Source organism: Perca flavescens, chromosome 16 (genome assembly GCF_004354835.1).
Source record: "Perca flavescens isolate YP-PL-M2 chromosome 16, PFLA_1.0, whole genome shotgun sequence".
Classification (NCBI taxonomy): domain Eukaryota; kingdom Metazoa; phylum Chordata; class Actinopteri; order Perciformes; family Percidae; genus Perca; species Perca flavescens.
The window spans coordinates 8,340,384-8,356,704 of record NC_041346.1 but is presented as its reverse complement, the minus strand read 5'-3'; the positions used below and the strand labels follow the sequence as shown (position 1 = coordinate 8,356,704).

Sequence of the window (16,321 nt, the reverse complement as noted above, 5' to 3'; positions counted from 1 at the left end):
GGCGGATGAGTAGGATGTAACTTTTTTCTAGGCTTCTGATTGGCCAAGGTGACTTTACGATTTGGGTTATATCGCCGCCTGCTGGTGTGGCATGCTCTTGACAGCGCTTGACAGCGTGTTTTTGCGTTTTCATGTGGACGGAGATTTATTTTAAACCGAGCATGTGTGGACGGGTTTTTTTTTTTAAAACGGAGGAGAAAAAACTCCGGTTATAAAAATACCCGTGTCCGTGTGGACTAGGTCTCAGTAAGGCTTTTCTTCCTTGGTATGTCATCATAGGCTCTCTTCTAATGCTTCTCTCCTTCTACCTTTGTCCATCTCTGTCTCATTGTGGCATCCTCCAGCAGTCACCCCTCTCTATACCCATTGCTCATCCCTCCATCACTTTCTTCATTTCATCTCAGCTTCTTCCTCTCCCCTCCTTTCCTCCCTTTCTTTCTTTCCTTTCCTTCCTGCTCTCCACCACATCCTCTCCTCCTTCCTTTGAGGATTAGCTGGCCCAGTGCGGGGAGCGGCGGTGACGCTTTGCTGCTGCGCCTGTGTGCGCCGACCTCTGTTTACTCTGATAATAGGAATTGGGAGCTTGCTGCTTGGCTTCCACCCATCCTGAAAACAACAATCACGTGAGGCCAAACTCCCCAAAAGCTCGTGCCCTAACTCTCCCCAGTTCTAATCCTTCAAACAATAGCAGCAGGTTTACATTGTATACGTAAATAAAACACACATCTCTGAGAACACACAGGCATGTGCAAGTGGATTGGAATTAACGGCTGGAGGATATTGGAAACAAACACACTTCTGGGCATTGGAACTATGAAAAGAAATGAAAATGGCTTTTACAATATGAGGAAGAGGCTGAATACAAAGAGGCAGCCCACTGGATACTGCATACTGTATACTAGGGATTGGTTGAGTTTGCGTTATATCTTTGCAAAATCCCAAATTCCTGGATGAACTAATTATTATATTATAGATTAATCTCTCCACATTTTTTTTTGATTAAATGCATAATCTTTAAATGTTTTAAGCTCAGCCTTTCATACCAGGAAGCTGGAAATATAAAATGCCATCTCTCCTGTGTCTAAGTGACACAGTTAATTAACAAAGAAGGTCTGCACCCTTAAAACTGAAAGCTACAAAGCAGCATTCAGAAAAAGCCATTATTCTATTACAGTAAATCCTGAACGTTTCCTTTAAGCTTATCACGTTTTTTTTGTTTTTTTTTTAAAAACAGTCGGTGATGTCCTGTGAGTCTCAGCAGGCAGACGCTCCTCTGCCTCAAGCTGTTTATCTTTCAATTCTCACAATTTTACCAGGAGATTACTTTTGGTGTTTTGAGAGCAGAAACATAATCTCTGAGCCAAAAATAAAGTCGGAATATTACAAAGCATCCCTCGTCTTCCTAAGAGGATGTTTAATCTTCTATTTAGGGTTGAATGCCTTTTTTTTTCATTAAACAATTAAAATTATCCATTTTCTTTAGTTTTGATAGATTTTCTGAAAAAAAGGGACATTATCTGCGAGCGCAAGAACAGTAAAATGTCTATTTTTTTAACTGAAAATGAAATTATTTGACACCCGTGTACATTTTTAGACTTTAAGGTGAAAGTAGACCGTGTGCTCGTACTGATGTGTTCGGCTGGCTTAAAGCACCATGTGGACGTCAGACTCATCTCACACTTGTCCATCACCAGACACTAATGCAATGCTAACGATGGCGTAGACTGATGTAAGCCTCGGCGCCATGGCAACAGCCGGCTGCTTCAAAGACAGCCAGTTGTGGTGTGGTGTTTGTGAAGGCCCTCAGTCCGAGGAGACGTGACTTCATGTGAAAGTGGCATTTCACCTGAGAGGGAACACTACCTGCCGCAGCGGTGACAATACGCAACTACACACACACTGGTGACAGTGGGGGGGTCATTGCTTTCAATGCGTCTTTGTAACTGTGTGACTCATCGATTAAAGTGCAGATTCTGACCTTGCAATGGCTATTTATTACCTATTTATTTGTTACCTTTCCCTCACACCTTTGTCGCATCAACTGATCTCTGACTCTCCTCACGGAGAAAAATATGTAGCCTACGCTGTAAACATTGCCTTACACTATTAATGTTGTACAATATACACAATAACGATAGCAATGATACTTTACTAACATTAGCTTGCATATGTTTGGGAACCTGATAGCTGATGTTAGCAATGAAATGATACCAAAATAACGAATTATTCATTTTATTGGAGGTCATAACCAACATGTTAAATGACTAAATAACTAAATGCAAATGTAATTGTTTTCTAAAGTAACCTAAGTCGTACTGGAAGCCATGTTAATCTGGGCATACGGCCACCGTAGGAGTTATAACGCGCTCGGAATGGGAGGGGCTAGAAAGTAATATCCAGTTGGTTGTCATATACAATTTCACCGCTAGATGGGAGAAATTCTTACACAATGTAGCTTTAACAATCCTTTAATCTAATATGAATCTCAAATTTTCCTTTAATTTGCAAGAATAACATTCTTTTCAAACAAATCCTAAACACCTCAGTCTTTAATGCAACATGCAGCTTTACACTGGTCTTTGAACTCAGTGGTATTACCCCTTTAAAGTAATGTATCAAAACTAATTTAATAAGGTCAACAACCAATGCTGTAGGTTTTTTTTCTGGTTATAACAGTCTCAAAATATTCCGTGAATTATTATTAGTTTAAAGGAGCATTCCACCTACTTTACACATGAATTTCAGTTGGAAAAATTACCCTGATGATGTCATGCTGCGCATCGCGTTGTAATAACCACCGGTCAAATCTTAACATAGGCTAAAGCGAATATAATCACAGATAAGAAGATGGCTAGATGTTACAATGTGGTTACTACTGATCATATACACTCCGTGATTTACTGCATGGAGTAATGTGTGATAGATATTAATGACTGCTCTTCCCAGAGCTGGGATGCGTTCAAGATATATCAAATAGAAAGAACTGGTAAGCATCCAGACTTTTAAAAGCTTTGAGATCAGCACCAGTGTATGGGGATACCCCGTTTACCACATAGTGGTACAGATCGCGTGGACTGAAGTCGGGGAGACTCGGCGATTTAATGAGGTCTGTGAAAACGGAGGGAGGAAGAAGGTAAGGGTCGGTATCCAATCCTGCGATCTTCAACTTCTCCAAATACCGCTCTTTGGGAGTACCTACCAGATGCCTCTACCTCGACCGATAGCGGCACGACAACTTGTTGTTCAACAGAAGAAGCCATAAAGAAGAACATAGTATTATCATTACAGTTTATTTAGTGTTATTTATTTTAAACTAATTGAAACTAATGAAACTTTCCGCTCGTCTACTACACTGTTTAGCTTGTGCTTCCGGTGATTCTGCCGTCCGTCATGGCGTTGTCACGTGGTCACATGTTTGCAAAGGGTGAATTAAATGTCGCTATCAAGTTGCATCATGGCAAGTGTAGAAGCCACTGTTTTTGTTTTTTTTTACTCATACTCACTGGGGATTAAAACTCAGCCTCTGCTTCATAAATTTTGACCATTTCTAACACATCTTTTTGTCAGAGTTTTGTCCATCATTTCTCTCAGTACTAATAACATTGTACTCATTGAGTTAAATGCTGTGATCTGTAGCAGATGATCTCTGTCTGTCGGGGCAAGAAACACTAGCTGCCAGATGATCAGACAGGGTGAAAACAGCAAGCAAAACTGATTTGAAAGAGAAAACAAAGTAAAGTGGTATAGGCAATCTGGATAAGCTGTTGGCTTGTTTGCAACACCTGCTTGTGTTTCTTCTCCCATTGGACTTCATTATAGCACAGTTTTGTGCTCCTCAGCAATAATCCTTTGTGTGCATAATGTGTGCATAATAAGCGAGTAAAAAAATTAGACCAAAATTGTAATAAACCCAAATTATCCTTTTGGGGCTTTTAAGTATAAAATTTAGAATTTATTTTCTTGTGAAATTAAAACAACACCGCAAAGGCTACCTCAGGTTTCATAGGGCTAAGATACACTAATAGGCTGTAAATTATGGAACCACAGAAATCACAAATGTATAAAGACTGTTACTGTGAGGAGATAGTGAAAGAGAGTGTGCGTGTGTGTGTGTGTGTGTGTGCGCGTGTGTGTGTGTGTGTGTGCCAGGCCTTTGATTAACTGCAGCCAGCCCAGAACCATGAGGTGTTCCTGCCATTAGAAGACATGGAGCTCCTGCTGAGAGTGATATCAAAGGGCCACAGTCGGCGCTGCTGCTCTGCCAGCGACCTGCTGCTTCAACAAGTCTGTCATCACCGCCAAGCCGGGCCAGGGATCACACACAGGGAGGAGTGTCAGGTGAAGAGATGGATAGAGGAGAAAAGGAGTGTCTGTGTGTGTGTGCGTGTGTTTGTGTACACATGTGTCTGTGTTGAATGGATGTATGGAAAGAGGAGGCAAGAGCTCTCAGGGAGCAGGGCAGGTTAGAGAGGTTACTCACTGTCCTCCGAAGAGCTGCATGCCCAGCAGAGCAAAGACCACGATGAAGAGGAAGAGGAGGAAGAGCAAGCTGATGATGGACTTCATGGAATTGAGTAGGGAAACCACGAGGTTCCTCAACGAGTTCCAATATCTGAGAGGACGCAGCAAACACACAGAGAGACGGAAAAATTACCTTTTTGTTTTGTTTTGAAAGAACAAACGGATTCAGACAAAGACAGGAAACGACCAAAACAGAGGAGGAACAAGAGGAACAGATGGCAATACGAGCTGTACTGTAGGTGGCATAAAACAAATCAATGTATCTGAGTCTACAGCTGCCAGTTTCAGTGAATCACAGGATTAGAGCTTATCTAATGAAATAAAAGGATTGCCATCAAACTCTAATAGGATTGTCAGTTCAGAGAAACCAAGAATTAAGACTTAAGCCCTGAGAAAAAGTGCAGCTCCTGCAACATCAAAACCTTGCATCTCCAAATGTAGCGTAATTAAAAGAAGTCCAAATACACTGCACCGTGTAGACTTAGAACTGTTTGCTTGTTTATTTATTCAGAATAGTGTCTACTGAAATAACATCATGCACCGCAGGTTTTATTTGGTTTAAAGCCGCACTTCACCAATTTAAAACCTTGATTTTAGACATGAAGTTCAGTTTCATCGTTATGAGGAGTACAGCCCAGCCCGTGAAAACAGTCATTGCAATGTTTTCTGTAGCTCTGGAAGAGCTTTCCAAAGCAAAAAAATAATGACGTGGGCATTCAGGAGGCAGGGAGTTGCATTCCGGGAAATGTAGAATCCAGTGTTTTTGCAGTTTGACCGATACTAACGTCTTGAGGTGTTTTGGCACTAGTTCCCATCATGCTTTGGGTGAAACAGAAGTGTTATGTGTGTCATGTTTTCATATAGTCAGTGCATGGGCTACAAACTTCAAATCAATCCTGGTTTCTACCAAAAGTTATTGACATTTTCTGAACGCACCATACAATTCTATGCTGTGTTGTACTTTCATGTTTGCACTGCAAATATCTATAGAGTTAACAACAATCAACCCAATTGCTCTTGATACTGAGGAAAACATCTACTTTATGATTATGATGCTACATATGAAATTATAAGAAGCCCCTTTTTTAAATCCTTTTTAAGTGGATTCATTCAATTCAATTTTATTTATAGTGTCAAATCATTACAGACGCTACCTGAGGACCCTTTACAGAGTAGGACTTTACAGAGTAGGTCATGACCACACTATACAGTACAGACACCCAACAATTCCCCCAGAGTAATTGCACTTATTGCAGCGTCCTCTACATGGATGGATGGATGTTTATCCAGATACCGGTATCACTGCAAAGGTCTGCTGATTTTAGCAGTATGTACTGTATGTGTTTTGCTGTTTGGCTGATTCATGACACTGAGAAGGAGTGCAATTTCTATGTGTAAAATACAGTGAGGGCTATGGGTTAATGGGGAAGTTACTAGAGAGCACAAAAACTCCAGTTCAGAAAATGAAAGCAAGATTTTCTGTGATAGCAGCCTGATGTAATGTGTCTGTAGTTAAACGTGTGTGTTTTGAATTGAACTCACTTGGTGACTTTGAATATCCTGAGCAGTCGCAGGGCTCTCAACACACTGATACCAAACGATGCTCCTGGTTTAATCATGTCCCAGATCACCTCAAAAATACTTCCAACAATAACCTAGAGAGAAGAGCAGAGGATAAAATTATCACATGCTGTATTTGGCTCTGGTTCAATAAGCCAAACAAGACTGGGCCCTCCAAACAAAACTAGCACTGCTGGTTAGCCTTAAAAGTGCTATATACGACATTCAGAACATTAATTTGGCAACAAACTACTATTTGCTATGCAAAGATATGGTGGAATAGTGGCGTCCTGGGCAGAGAATGAAGTCACACTTCACACTAGAGCTGTAATCGGGCCTTAAAAGTTAGGCCCGACAAGGCCCGAGCCCAACAGAATTCGGCCCGAGCCCGACAAGTACATTTTTGATCGACAGCTTTTTAAAAGCCCGAACCCGTTTACAGCCCGACATTATTTGAATGTGCGCACGCACACAGCTCTTTTGCCTTTTATCAAGAATGAGTCATTTCTAAATGTTTTAACACCATTTATTCATGACTATCGTAGGCTATAGGCTACTTGGAAGTTGGAACAAAGAAATAAAATAAGTCCTCCAGAGGCCAGCCTCCGTTTCACCTCCTCAGCATCCATTTTCGCACTAATTGCAACGCATCACCTGACCGCTCATTTAGCCTAGCGCGCAACCCGGAGCGCAAGCCCGTGTAAAATGATAGAAATTAAGACAAAGATCTTCAGCTCTACTTCACACTCTGTGTGTGCCGTTGAAACTGGTGCCGTTGCCACTTACCCCAAAATCAAAGCAGTTAAAGGAGGAGTGGAAATAATTCCTCACTCCGATGCCGTACATCTTTAAGCTCATCTCAGTCAGAAACAAACCCAGGAACACAAACTCTGCTGTGTCTGTTTTCAAGATGGAGAGAGTAACAAAACCAAGAGAAACTAGTTTTAGCATCAATAAGTGTGTGGGAGTATGAGTGTGTATTTGTATGTGAGACTTACAGAGGGCCGTTGTAAGCCACTCGGGCTGGTCATAGTGGACTATGGCCACGCACAGTGTGTTGAGGCCCACCAGACACAGAACAATCCAGTAGAAGCTCTGAGCTTTCACCATGCGGCGGATGAAGAACCGGGTCCTCTTCTCTTTACGCCGGAAGTAAGAGGAGCTGTCCAGCTTACCGCCGCTTTTCACACTGGCCCGACCAAACGGAGAACCAGGAGGAGCTGAAAGTGATTACCAAGAGGCGAGAGAGGAAATGTGTGTAGTGTTAAATATTTGTCAGTGTTTCACAGTTTTCACTGTGAATCACTGTGTGTGTGTGTCTGTGTGTGTTTTCCTCATCTTCTCCCTGCTACAGTGATGAGCCGCATCCCTGTCATCGCCCCACTCATCAAAATCATTATTATATTAATATGTTATGAAGTCTATGCATATGTCTACAGACAGGTTTCACTGTGCTCTGACAAAATAGCTAAAAAACAAAATAAATGTTTCCTTTTTGTCTTTAAACTAACCTGCTCGTACTGAGGCGGTTTAATTGAGGACGTGGTTAGGAAAAAGAGGTGGTGGAGTCCACTTTTGGTACTTGGATTGAAATTGTACTTGCTTTTATTGGGTATTAGTAGGTTAGTTTAGGACCACCAAAAGATACGGTGGCCGAGACGGTTCGACACAAACGCAAAAGCCACAACACAAACCCAAAAGCCACAACACAAACGCAAAAGCCACAACACAAACGAAAAAGCTACAACACAAAGGCAAAAGCCACAACACAAACGCAAAAGCCGCAACACAAACGCAAAAGCCGCAACACAAACGCAAAAGCTACAACACAAATGCAAAAGCTACAACACAAATGCAAAAGCCACAACACAAACGCAAAAGCTACAACACAAATACATAAGGGACAACAAAAGTGAGTGACAACAGAAGTCAGCGTATGAACAGGAGGAAATTTCTTGCATGTTTGAGAAGTAATTGAAATATGGTTCCTTGCTAATTAGGATAACCGTACTGTTGCTATGTGAGTGTCACAAATAAGCAATGTTGTTCAATATCTTTGTATTTTCATGTATGTACTCTCCATATAGGCTACAAAGGAAAGTGTGTGTGTGCCTATTTGTAGGGGTAAGACTAAGGACATGCAACAAAACCATAGACTGTACAAATGGTAATATACAGTCTATGAACAAACCCTTTTACATGGCTTTAAATACAGTGTAAACACAGGAGTCCATAGTCTGAATTCTATTTATTTTTATTAGTAAGCACGAAGCAAGGTCATTTTTAAATTTCTGGGTTTATTTCATTCAGACCAACCCATGTATGTGTGTATGTATGACATATAACGCCCCTAAAACTATAATAGGCAGCATATTGAAGGTAAAACAATTAGCATTCACTTTAAACATCTGTTTACAGTAAACATAACCACACACACACACTTTCCAAACCAACAGTATCGAGGGAATTTGCCACTGGGATCTGATCGCTAACCAGATAGATAACGGTTAACAAGTTACAAGCACGTAACAGTGGGATATAATATTTGTGTGATTTAAACAGCTTCACTAAACGTGACAAACTATAGAGTTTAAACGTAGGATTCGCGGGTAAAAGACGCTGGGCGCCATTTAGATAACGTTATAGCTGTAGATTCGTAGCCTAAATAGCAGAGTACATATGAAAATAAAAAAAGATATTGAACAATGCTGCTTATTTGTGACAAACACATTGTGACAGTAATCATAATGAGCAAGGAACCATGTTTCACTTACTTCTCAAACAAACAAGAACTTTCCTCCTCCGGCTCCGTTTGTCAACCACATCTGCTTCCAGCTTACTGTATGTATTTGTGTATTTTGCGTTTGTGTTGTGGCTTTTGCGTTTGTGTTGTAGCTTTTGCGTTTGTGTTGTGGCTTTTGCGTTTGTGTTGTGGCTTTTGCGTTTGTGTTGTAGCTTTTGCGTTTGTGTTGTGGCTTTTGCGTTTGTGTTGTAGCTTTTGCGTTTGTGTTGTAGCTTTTGCGTTTGTGTTGTGGCTTTTGCGTTTGTGTTGTAGCTTTTGCGTTTGTGTTGTGGCTTTTGCGTTTGTGTTGTGGCTTTTGCGTTTGTGTTGTAGCTTTTGCGTTTGTGTTGTAGCTTTTGCGTTTGTGTTGTTGGCTTTTGCGTTTGTGTTGTAGCTTTTGCGTTTGTGTTGTAGCTTTTGCGTTTGTGTTGTAGCTTTTGCGTTTGTGTTATAGCTTTTGCGTTTGTGTTGTAGCTTTTGCGTTTGTGTTGTGGCTTTTGCGTTTGTGTTGTAGCTTTTGCGTTTGTGTTGTGGCTTTTGCGTTTGTGTTGTAGCTTTTGCGTTTGTGTTGTAGCTTTTGCGTTTGTGTTGTAGCTTTTGCGTTTGTGTTATGGCTTTTGCGTTTGTGTTGTGGCTTTTGCGTTTTGTGTTGTGGCTTTTGCGTTTGTGTTGTGGCTTTTGCGTTTGTGTTGTAGCTTTTGCGTTTGTGTTGTGGCTTTTGCGTTTGTGTTGTAGCTTTTGCGTTTGTGTTATGGCTTTTGCGTTTGTGTTGTGGCTTTTGCGTTTTGTGTTGTGGCTTTTGCGTTTGTGTTGTAGCTTTTGTATTTGTGTTTTAGCTTTTGTGTTTGTAGTGTGGCTTTTGTATTTGTGTTGAACCGTCTCGGCCACCGTAAAAAGACTGCTCCAAAACTAAAACTAAACTAAACGTAAAAGAACTCATGTGTTGATTTGGGCTCTTTCATATATATTTGAACTAGGGCTGTCAGCATTAATGCGTTAATCGCGATGCGATTAAGGGCTGATCATAACGCGTTAATAATTTTTAATCGCATTAATCGCATGCCGCCATTTATTTGTTTATTTTACACTTCACTCGGCTAAGCATCGTGCCTAACAGGCTACTATTTTGACCCTTTGCCGCACCTTTACTTATCATCAAGCTGCCATACTTCCTCGTAACACATCCTACTGCTGCAGGCTGCAGGCATGATGGAGAAATGCAGCAGCAACACAACTCTGAATGGCGCTTTTTATTTTCCAAAACTCCCTGGACGGCTCGTAGACAAGTCAAAAGCCATATGCACATTGTGTAAATCCGAATTAAAATATCACGAAGCACGTCAAGCTTGAGCTACCACCTACGAGCTAAGCATAGTCCAGTTAACGTGACTCAGGTTGATGCTAGTGGGCTCAGACAAAGCACTATTTTGGAGAGTGCTACTCGCCAACCTGTTATTAAAACCAAATCCAAAAAATTACTACAGCTCTTGCAAAATGGGTGGCAACTAACTGCAGACCTGTCAGCATCGTAGAAGACTCGGGTCTTAAAGAAGTACGACGGTTGGCATGTTCTGACCCTTCTTATACATTGCCGTCGAGGGGGACAGCGGCCCCACGCTCACTCAGCCTGTACTCCACGGAGAAGTTAGGTACTAGAATTGTGCAATAATGACAGGTTCACACGTTCCTTTTGTTTACAGTAAATAAATAAAGTAATAAGTAACTTTCCTTGCATTCATTTGATTCCCAATCAAGATACACTCGAAAAGAATTGCTTTTCAACAGTTTTGAAATGCAAAATAATAGAATTTTAATCATGTGATAAAACATGCGATTAATCGCGATTAACTATAGAAATTCAGTGATTTAAAAAATTAATCGTTTGACAGCCCTAATTTGAACCCAACACCAGGCTGAAAAGCAGCGTTTCACCGCCCTCTCTGGTTTAAGTTCCAATTCTGTTCTTAGCTCTCTCTACGGGGTCAGCCCTATGTTCCCACAGTCCAATAGTCCCACAGCCCTATGTTCCCACAACCCAATGGTCCCACAGCCCTATGTTCCCACAGCCCAATGGTCCCACAGCCCTATGTTCCCACAGTCCAATAGTCCCACAGCCCTATGTTCCCACAGCCCAATGGTCCCACAGCCCTATGTTCCCACAGTCCAATAGTCCCACAGCCCTATGTTCCCACAGCCCAATGGTCCCACAGCCCTATGTTCCTACATTCCAATGGTCCCACAGCTCTATGTTCCTACAGTCCAATGGTCCCACAGCCCTATGTTCCCACATTTCTAAGAATCATTTTCCCACTGAAAATTAGGCCCTATGTCCCCACAGCCCTATGTTCCCACATTTCTAAGATTTTTCTTAAAATTAGGCCCTATGTTAGGGTTAGGGTTACATTCCATCTGTAGTCCATTGCTACTGGATAATATGTTGGGTGTAATTGGCTACCAAATTGGGAGAAAGGGGGATAAAATCTGATACAAATTTATGAAAAAGGAAATATGGGAACATAGGGCCTAATTTTCAGTGAAAAAAAAAAATTCTTAGAAATGTGGGAACATAGGCACGCTCCCCTCACCACACCTAACAGTGATGTCACGGTGTGCTGGCCACACTCTGGAGTACACTTCTATATCAGTGCAGCAAGGTGAAAAGTTAAACCAGCAAAAATAAGATGTTCAGGTGGGGTTACGTTGCTCTTAAAAGACATTTAACCCCTCTCTCATATCTGTACGCTAAACGTGAAGGAGGAGGTTAGCTTAGCTTAGCATAAAGACTGGACACAGGGGGAAGGAAACCACTAGCCTGGCTCCGTCCAAAGAAATAAACCCTCCCGCCTACCAGCACCTCTAAACAAATGACATGTTACATCTCATTTGGTAAATCCACACAAAATATTAACTGTAAGAACAAGAGGTTGTGGTTTTACAGGGAGTTATGTGCTAGGTGGATTTCTTTCTGGTGCCTTCCCTCCGGCCAAGAAATAGTTCAACAACTCCCAGTATAACCAGCTTAAACTGGCTTTGATTAATTTGTTTTTACTAGTAATGTCATCCACAACTGCTTGTAGACTGTGAAATAATATTTAAGCTTCCCTAAATGTATATGTTCATACACAACTGAACAGTTTTCAGTCTCCACCTGCTGATGTTGTATTCCTCCTAATAATTATATGCTGCTGCATAGCCTACTCTTTTTTTCTGCCACCTTTTTTTATCGAAACTAGACTAGATTTGCGCTACAATTGCCCTACTACCCAGTTACAGAAAATTAGAGCTCAAGGACCTCAAGGGTTTTAAACAGTAGAGTTGGGTAGAGATCCATTCCACTTTAAGTCTGCTAAGAAGCACTAAAAGAGGTTTGTGGCCAAAACTTTAACTGAGAAAAGTAACAATACCTACTCATGGGACAGAAAGAAAAGCGTAAAATCATCTCAACACTCCTTGGATTTTCCTTGCAGCTGCTCATTAAAAAATATGCACCTAATACATTTGTGCCGTGCAGCAGGACTGCAGGCATCATGCGGAAAAGATGAGAGTCGAAATTGAACTGTGCAAGCGCATCTATTCCCCTGCCACTTAATTTTACGGAAAACAGTCATCAGATGAGATAGCAAAAAAGGCAGTTTAGGCAACAAAATGGTTTCAATTGCCATGCTTATGCTCATTTCCAACCTACAGAGAGAAGCAATTACATGTTGTCTTTGTGCGGGACCATGAAGTCCATTAATATTAAAAAGTCTAATTCTAATATGCTGCAGGTGATTCTCTTGCTATTTTAGGGTAACAGTCTAATTAGAAAAAGTTAATTATACTTCTTTTCCCTCAAGGTGATGTGCCTCTACAGCCAGGAGAAGGAGCTTTAGGTCTCCAGATCCACATCGTGCTGAATCGGTTTCTGTAATGTATTTGAAGTTTGTGTGAGATATCTAACACAATTTGTTATCCTGTTGAGGTGACAAATGGAGACCAGAGAGTCAGAGGGCATGGTTATGTTCCTTGTAGAAGAAAGGGCTTTTAGGGTGGCTTTATTGTAAAAGCTGTGGATGAAAAGACTTACGAACAGACGAAATGTCTGCGAAAGGATCCTCCCCCTCCTCAGCACCGATCAGGTCGTTTTTACCTTTCTTGACTTTGCCTCGTTTCAGGACTGTAAAAAGAACAGCACAGACAGGAAGGGGGAAATAATCATATATGATACTTGAGATATAATAGTGATGTCTATGTAGGTTATTCAAAACGGCATAATTTAACATAAATCTGTGAAAGTGAAGATGTCAATTATAGCATGAAAAACAAGCATTTTAAAATTGTATTTCAATGGAACAACCCTCATCACGTCACAGGATATGTGAGTGTGTGTTGTGTTTGAGTGTGTGTATGTTATGCGTGCGTGTGTGCATGCGTGCGTCAAAGTGTAGGGGTGAGCTAATTGGAAACTATGAATAGCAGGAATCAATCATGTTTTTCATTTGGTAATTTTCTGCTTTCCTGCCTTGGAATGAAAAAAACTGCCAGCCCAACATGAATGTGATGGCCATGTGAGCAGCTCTGTGTCACCCGAGTGGTGGGCTCATTCTCGAGATCTGCAACCCAGGATCTCCACTCGGAAAAAAAGGCTGCTGGGAGGCTTAACCAGGCAGCAAAAACCAATAAAGCTAAGTAACTCTAAGAAAATATCTTTCTTATCAAATCATTTTTCACACATTTTTTGCGTTGATTGAAATGTTGTCCCAGGAAGAGGGCTGTAACCAGGTACATTACATTTGTATTTGATAAAACTCAACTAAACAACAAAAATGACATTGTAAAGCCACGTACACATGGTAAGAAATTTGCTCTTTGTGCATCGCTAGGTAGGACGCAGAGGCGAAGCCGGCACATGTATACGTCATCAAAGAGTGCCTAAGGAAGCTATTTCTCGTTGCTAGGCAATGACAACAGCTGCAGTTATGCGAGATGAACCCATAGACTGTATTATTTTACTAACGTTGTTTATTTTAAAGATATTGTATTCACTTTATATACAGTATATGGTGAAATTGTACCATGTCTTTACAAACGTATATATGCATGTATTTGAATTGAAAAGAATGCCCTGGCCATTGAGGTCAGACAGCAACGGAAAAAAACGGCAATCAAAAAGAGTTTGGGTCATGGATGTGAAAATATTCTGAATATAACATACAGCATTGATTTTCTTTAGGTGGGCTTTTTTTTAGGTGGCTAACATGTCCACAGCAGTACATTGCTTATTTTCTTTGTCGGTACTCCTGCCTGCTTTTTCAAACTGGGGACACCACCTGCTACTATAGGTAATAAACTGACTATGGATAAGTACAGTACCTCATACAACCCCCACTTCAGAACATAGAAACTATCCCTTTCAAGAAAGAAAGTTACATTTGTGTTATGTTCAGTGTTTTCATAGGATTTTTAGCATATTTAAAAGAATTTTCAAAAAATCATACAGCAACAACTGTAAGTTCGCCCATTTTTTTAATTTATTTATTTTTATCTTGAAATGAAATATTCAGCCTAAGAGGATATTGTCTTCAATTTCTTATCTCCAAAGACTAGGTAAATGGTGCATAAATCGTTTTAAAAGAAAGTATAAACCTCCACTGGACAGGTATAAGAGAACCCCATCATTCATCACCATTGATTTATGCACAGCACATTGATGCGGTAAATCAATCTCTTTTATGATTGGCCATGGTAAAGCAGTCAACAGATACTCAGCCTTCTTTTTACCTGGAAGGTTTTGCTTCCTCTTGTACCACGCACCGTCCAGCGGGGACTTCTCCTCTGCTATCTCATCCTCCTCCTCCAGCAACACCTCCTCTGCAGCCAGTGAGCGAGCAAGAGAGAGAGATAGAGAGAGAGAGAGACTTTCTTTCAATTTGTCACGTTTTTCTAACACAACAAACACATCCATGCCAGCTCTCAAACTGTTTCAGCGATGAGTCTAACCTGCTTTGCAGATCCACTCCAAGTACCCGGTGAGCTCTCTCTCGATCTGCTGCTGCCTCCGGAGCTTCAGGAACTCCTGCCTCTTCTCCACACGCTCTCTTTCTTTGGCAAATTCTCTGTTGAAACATATACACAGGTATTCTCTACACGCAGAAAGATTACACGGACATTCTTATCATATTTGTCATTATCGACTTAAAGCAAAGAAAATATGTTTTGGTGTCAGGCATCTGCCAGCAGAGTACCTGCACGTGTACATTCACAGCAACAAACAGGATTATGTGAATAACAAAACCAACTAATTCTTGAGACACTGCATCATGGGAATGAAGGAAATAGAGGTTGGAGCGTTTATCTGAAGGGTTTTTAACTGAGGAGTTCAGACGACAGCAGGGCAGCTGAGATAAGAAAAAGGGCCTTTGGCAAAGCTGTTAGCAGATATTTATAAAAAAAAAAAGTATACACGCTGAAATGTGTGGATGCAGAGGAAAAGCAGCAGAGTGTGATGTTCTGACATGGCAGATCAGACATGCATCACATATAGGACTTATGACAGCATACTGTATGTCCTTTTTATAGAAATATAGCAATATATTGTGACATACAGTATGTTCTGGAACGTCAATTAAAAATTGAAAGCTGAGATAAAATAAACAGATTAATTAGTTAATTAAAAGAATTGTTCAACATGGAAAATGTCAGGCCTGCTGACTGAGTAGCTGGTATCTGCTGTGTTCTCTGTGCCTGTCTAATTGCAGGTGTTAGAGAGGTATTTCAGGAAGTCTATGTGGTTAGTTTTGATAAGGGTCAGAACTGCTATGACATATGACTGATTTTACCCGGCCCAAGCAGCAGGTGGGAGACATTGGGATTGAATCAGAAAGCAGAGGCAGAGCGCCTCAAGCGGAACGAACGCTACAGGCCACACATGCTGGAGACAAACATTTTGGACGACTGACTCTTACTGAAAAGACGTTTTGGTTTCCCACAACACTGCCTTTTATAAATACACCTATTAAAACCTGAACTACAACACGGAGAGGGTGCTCGCGGAGACGTCAACGAGGGACGCTGGAAAGCCCACCCAGAGTGGAGGTCGTCTCGACAAGGGAGACTCCAAAAGCTAGTAGGCCCGGCTCTGGAGCGCAAATTGAAAACAGTGGCTGGGTGAGTCAGTTTAACACAGCACAACCCCTCTTAGGTAGGAGAGTATACACTCATCCAGGCCAGTTTAGGTCTCACTCTCATGTTGAACGCATCACGCAGTGAAAGGAGACAATACAAATAATGTTATGCGCTAGGTTAGCCTTTAGTAGCTGTGTTTCTTTGTTATACAAGCCCAGGTTAGCTTAGTCTTGTAACAGGAGTGGAGCCAGGTGTGTGGGAGTCATGTGTCCAGCAGTTAGTCACATTCTAGCCACTCAGTTCTTCGGTTTGCTTGTACTGTATATATCATTCACTAACCTAACACTTGCCGAT

The 16,321-nt window shown here is 41.2% G+C and overlaps 1 protein-coding gene across 6 annotated transcripts in view; it reads right to left on the bottom strand.

The window, feature by feature from the left end:
* cacna1bb (calcium channel, voltage-dependent, N type, alpha 1B subunit, b) overlaps positions 1 to 16,321 on the bottom strand; it is a 219,534-nt gene that overhangs the window by 97,518 nt on the left and 105,695 nt on the right. For all 6 annotated transcript variants that reach the window (XM_028602209.1, XM_028602212.1, XM_028602211.1 and 3 more), the window contains exons 12-18: positions 14,843 to 14,958; positions 14,624 to 14,713; positions 12,930 to 13,019; positions 7,080 to 7,301; positions 6,868 to 6,980; positions 6,064 to 6,176; positions 4,481 to 4,612 (exon numbers count right to left, since the gene is read on the bottom strand). In XM_028602209.1, the coding sequence (XP_028458010.1) occupies positions 4,481 to 4,612; positions 6,064 to 6,176; positions 6,868 to 6,980; positions 7,080 to 7,301; positions 12,930 to 13,019; positions 14,624 to 14,713; positions 14,843 to 14,958 (876 nt within the window). The remainder of the gene's footprint in view (positions 1 to 4,480; positions 4,613 to 6,063; positions 6,177 to 6,867; positions 6,981 to 7,079; positions 7,302 to 12,929; positions 13,020 to 14,623; positions 14,714 to 14,842; positions 14,959 to 16,321) is intronic.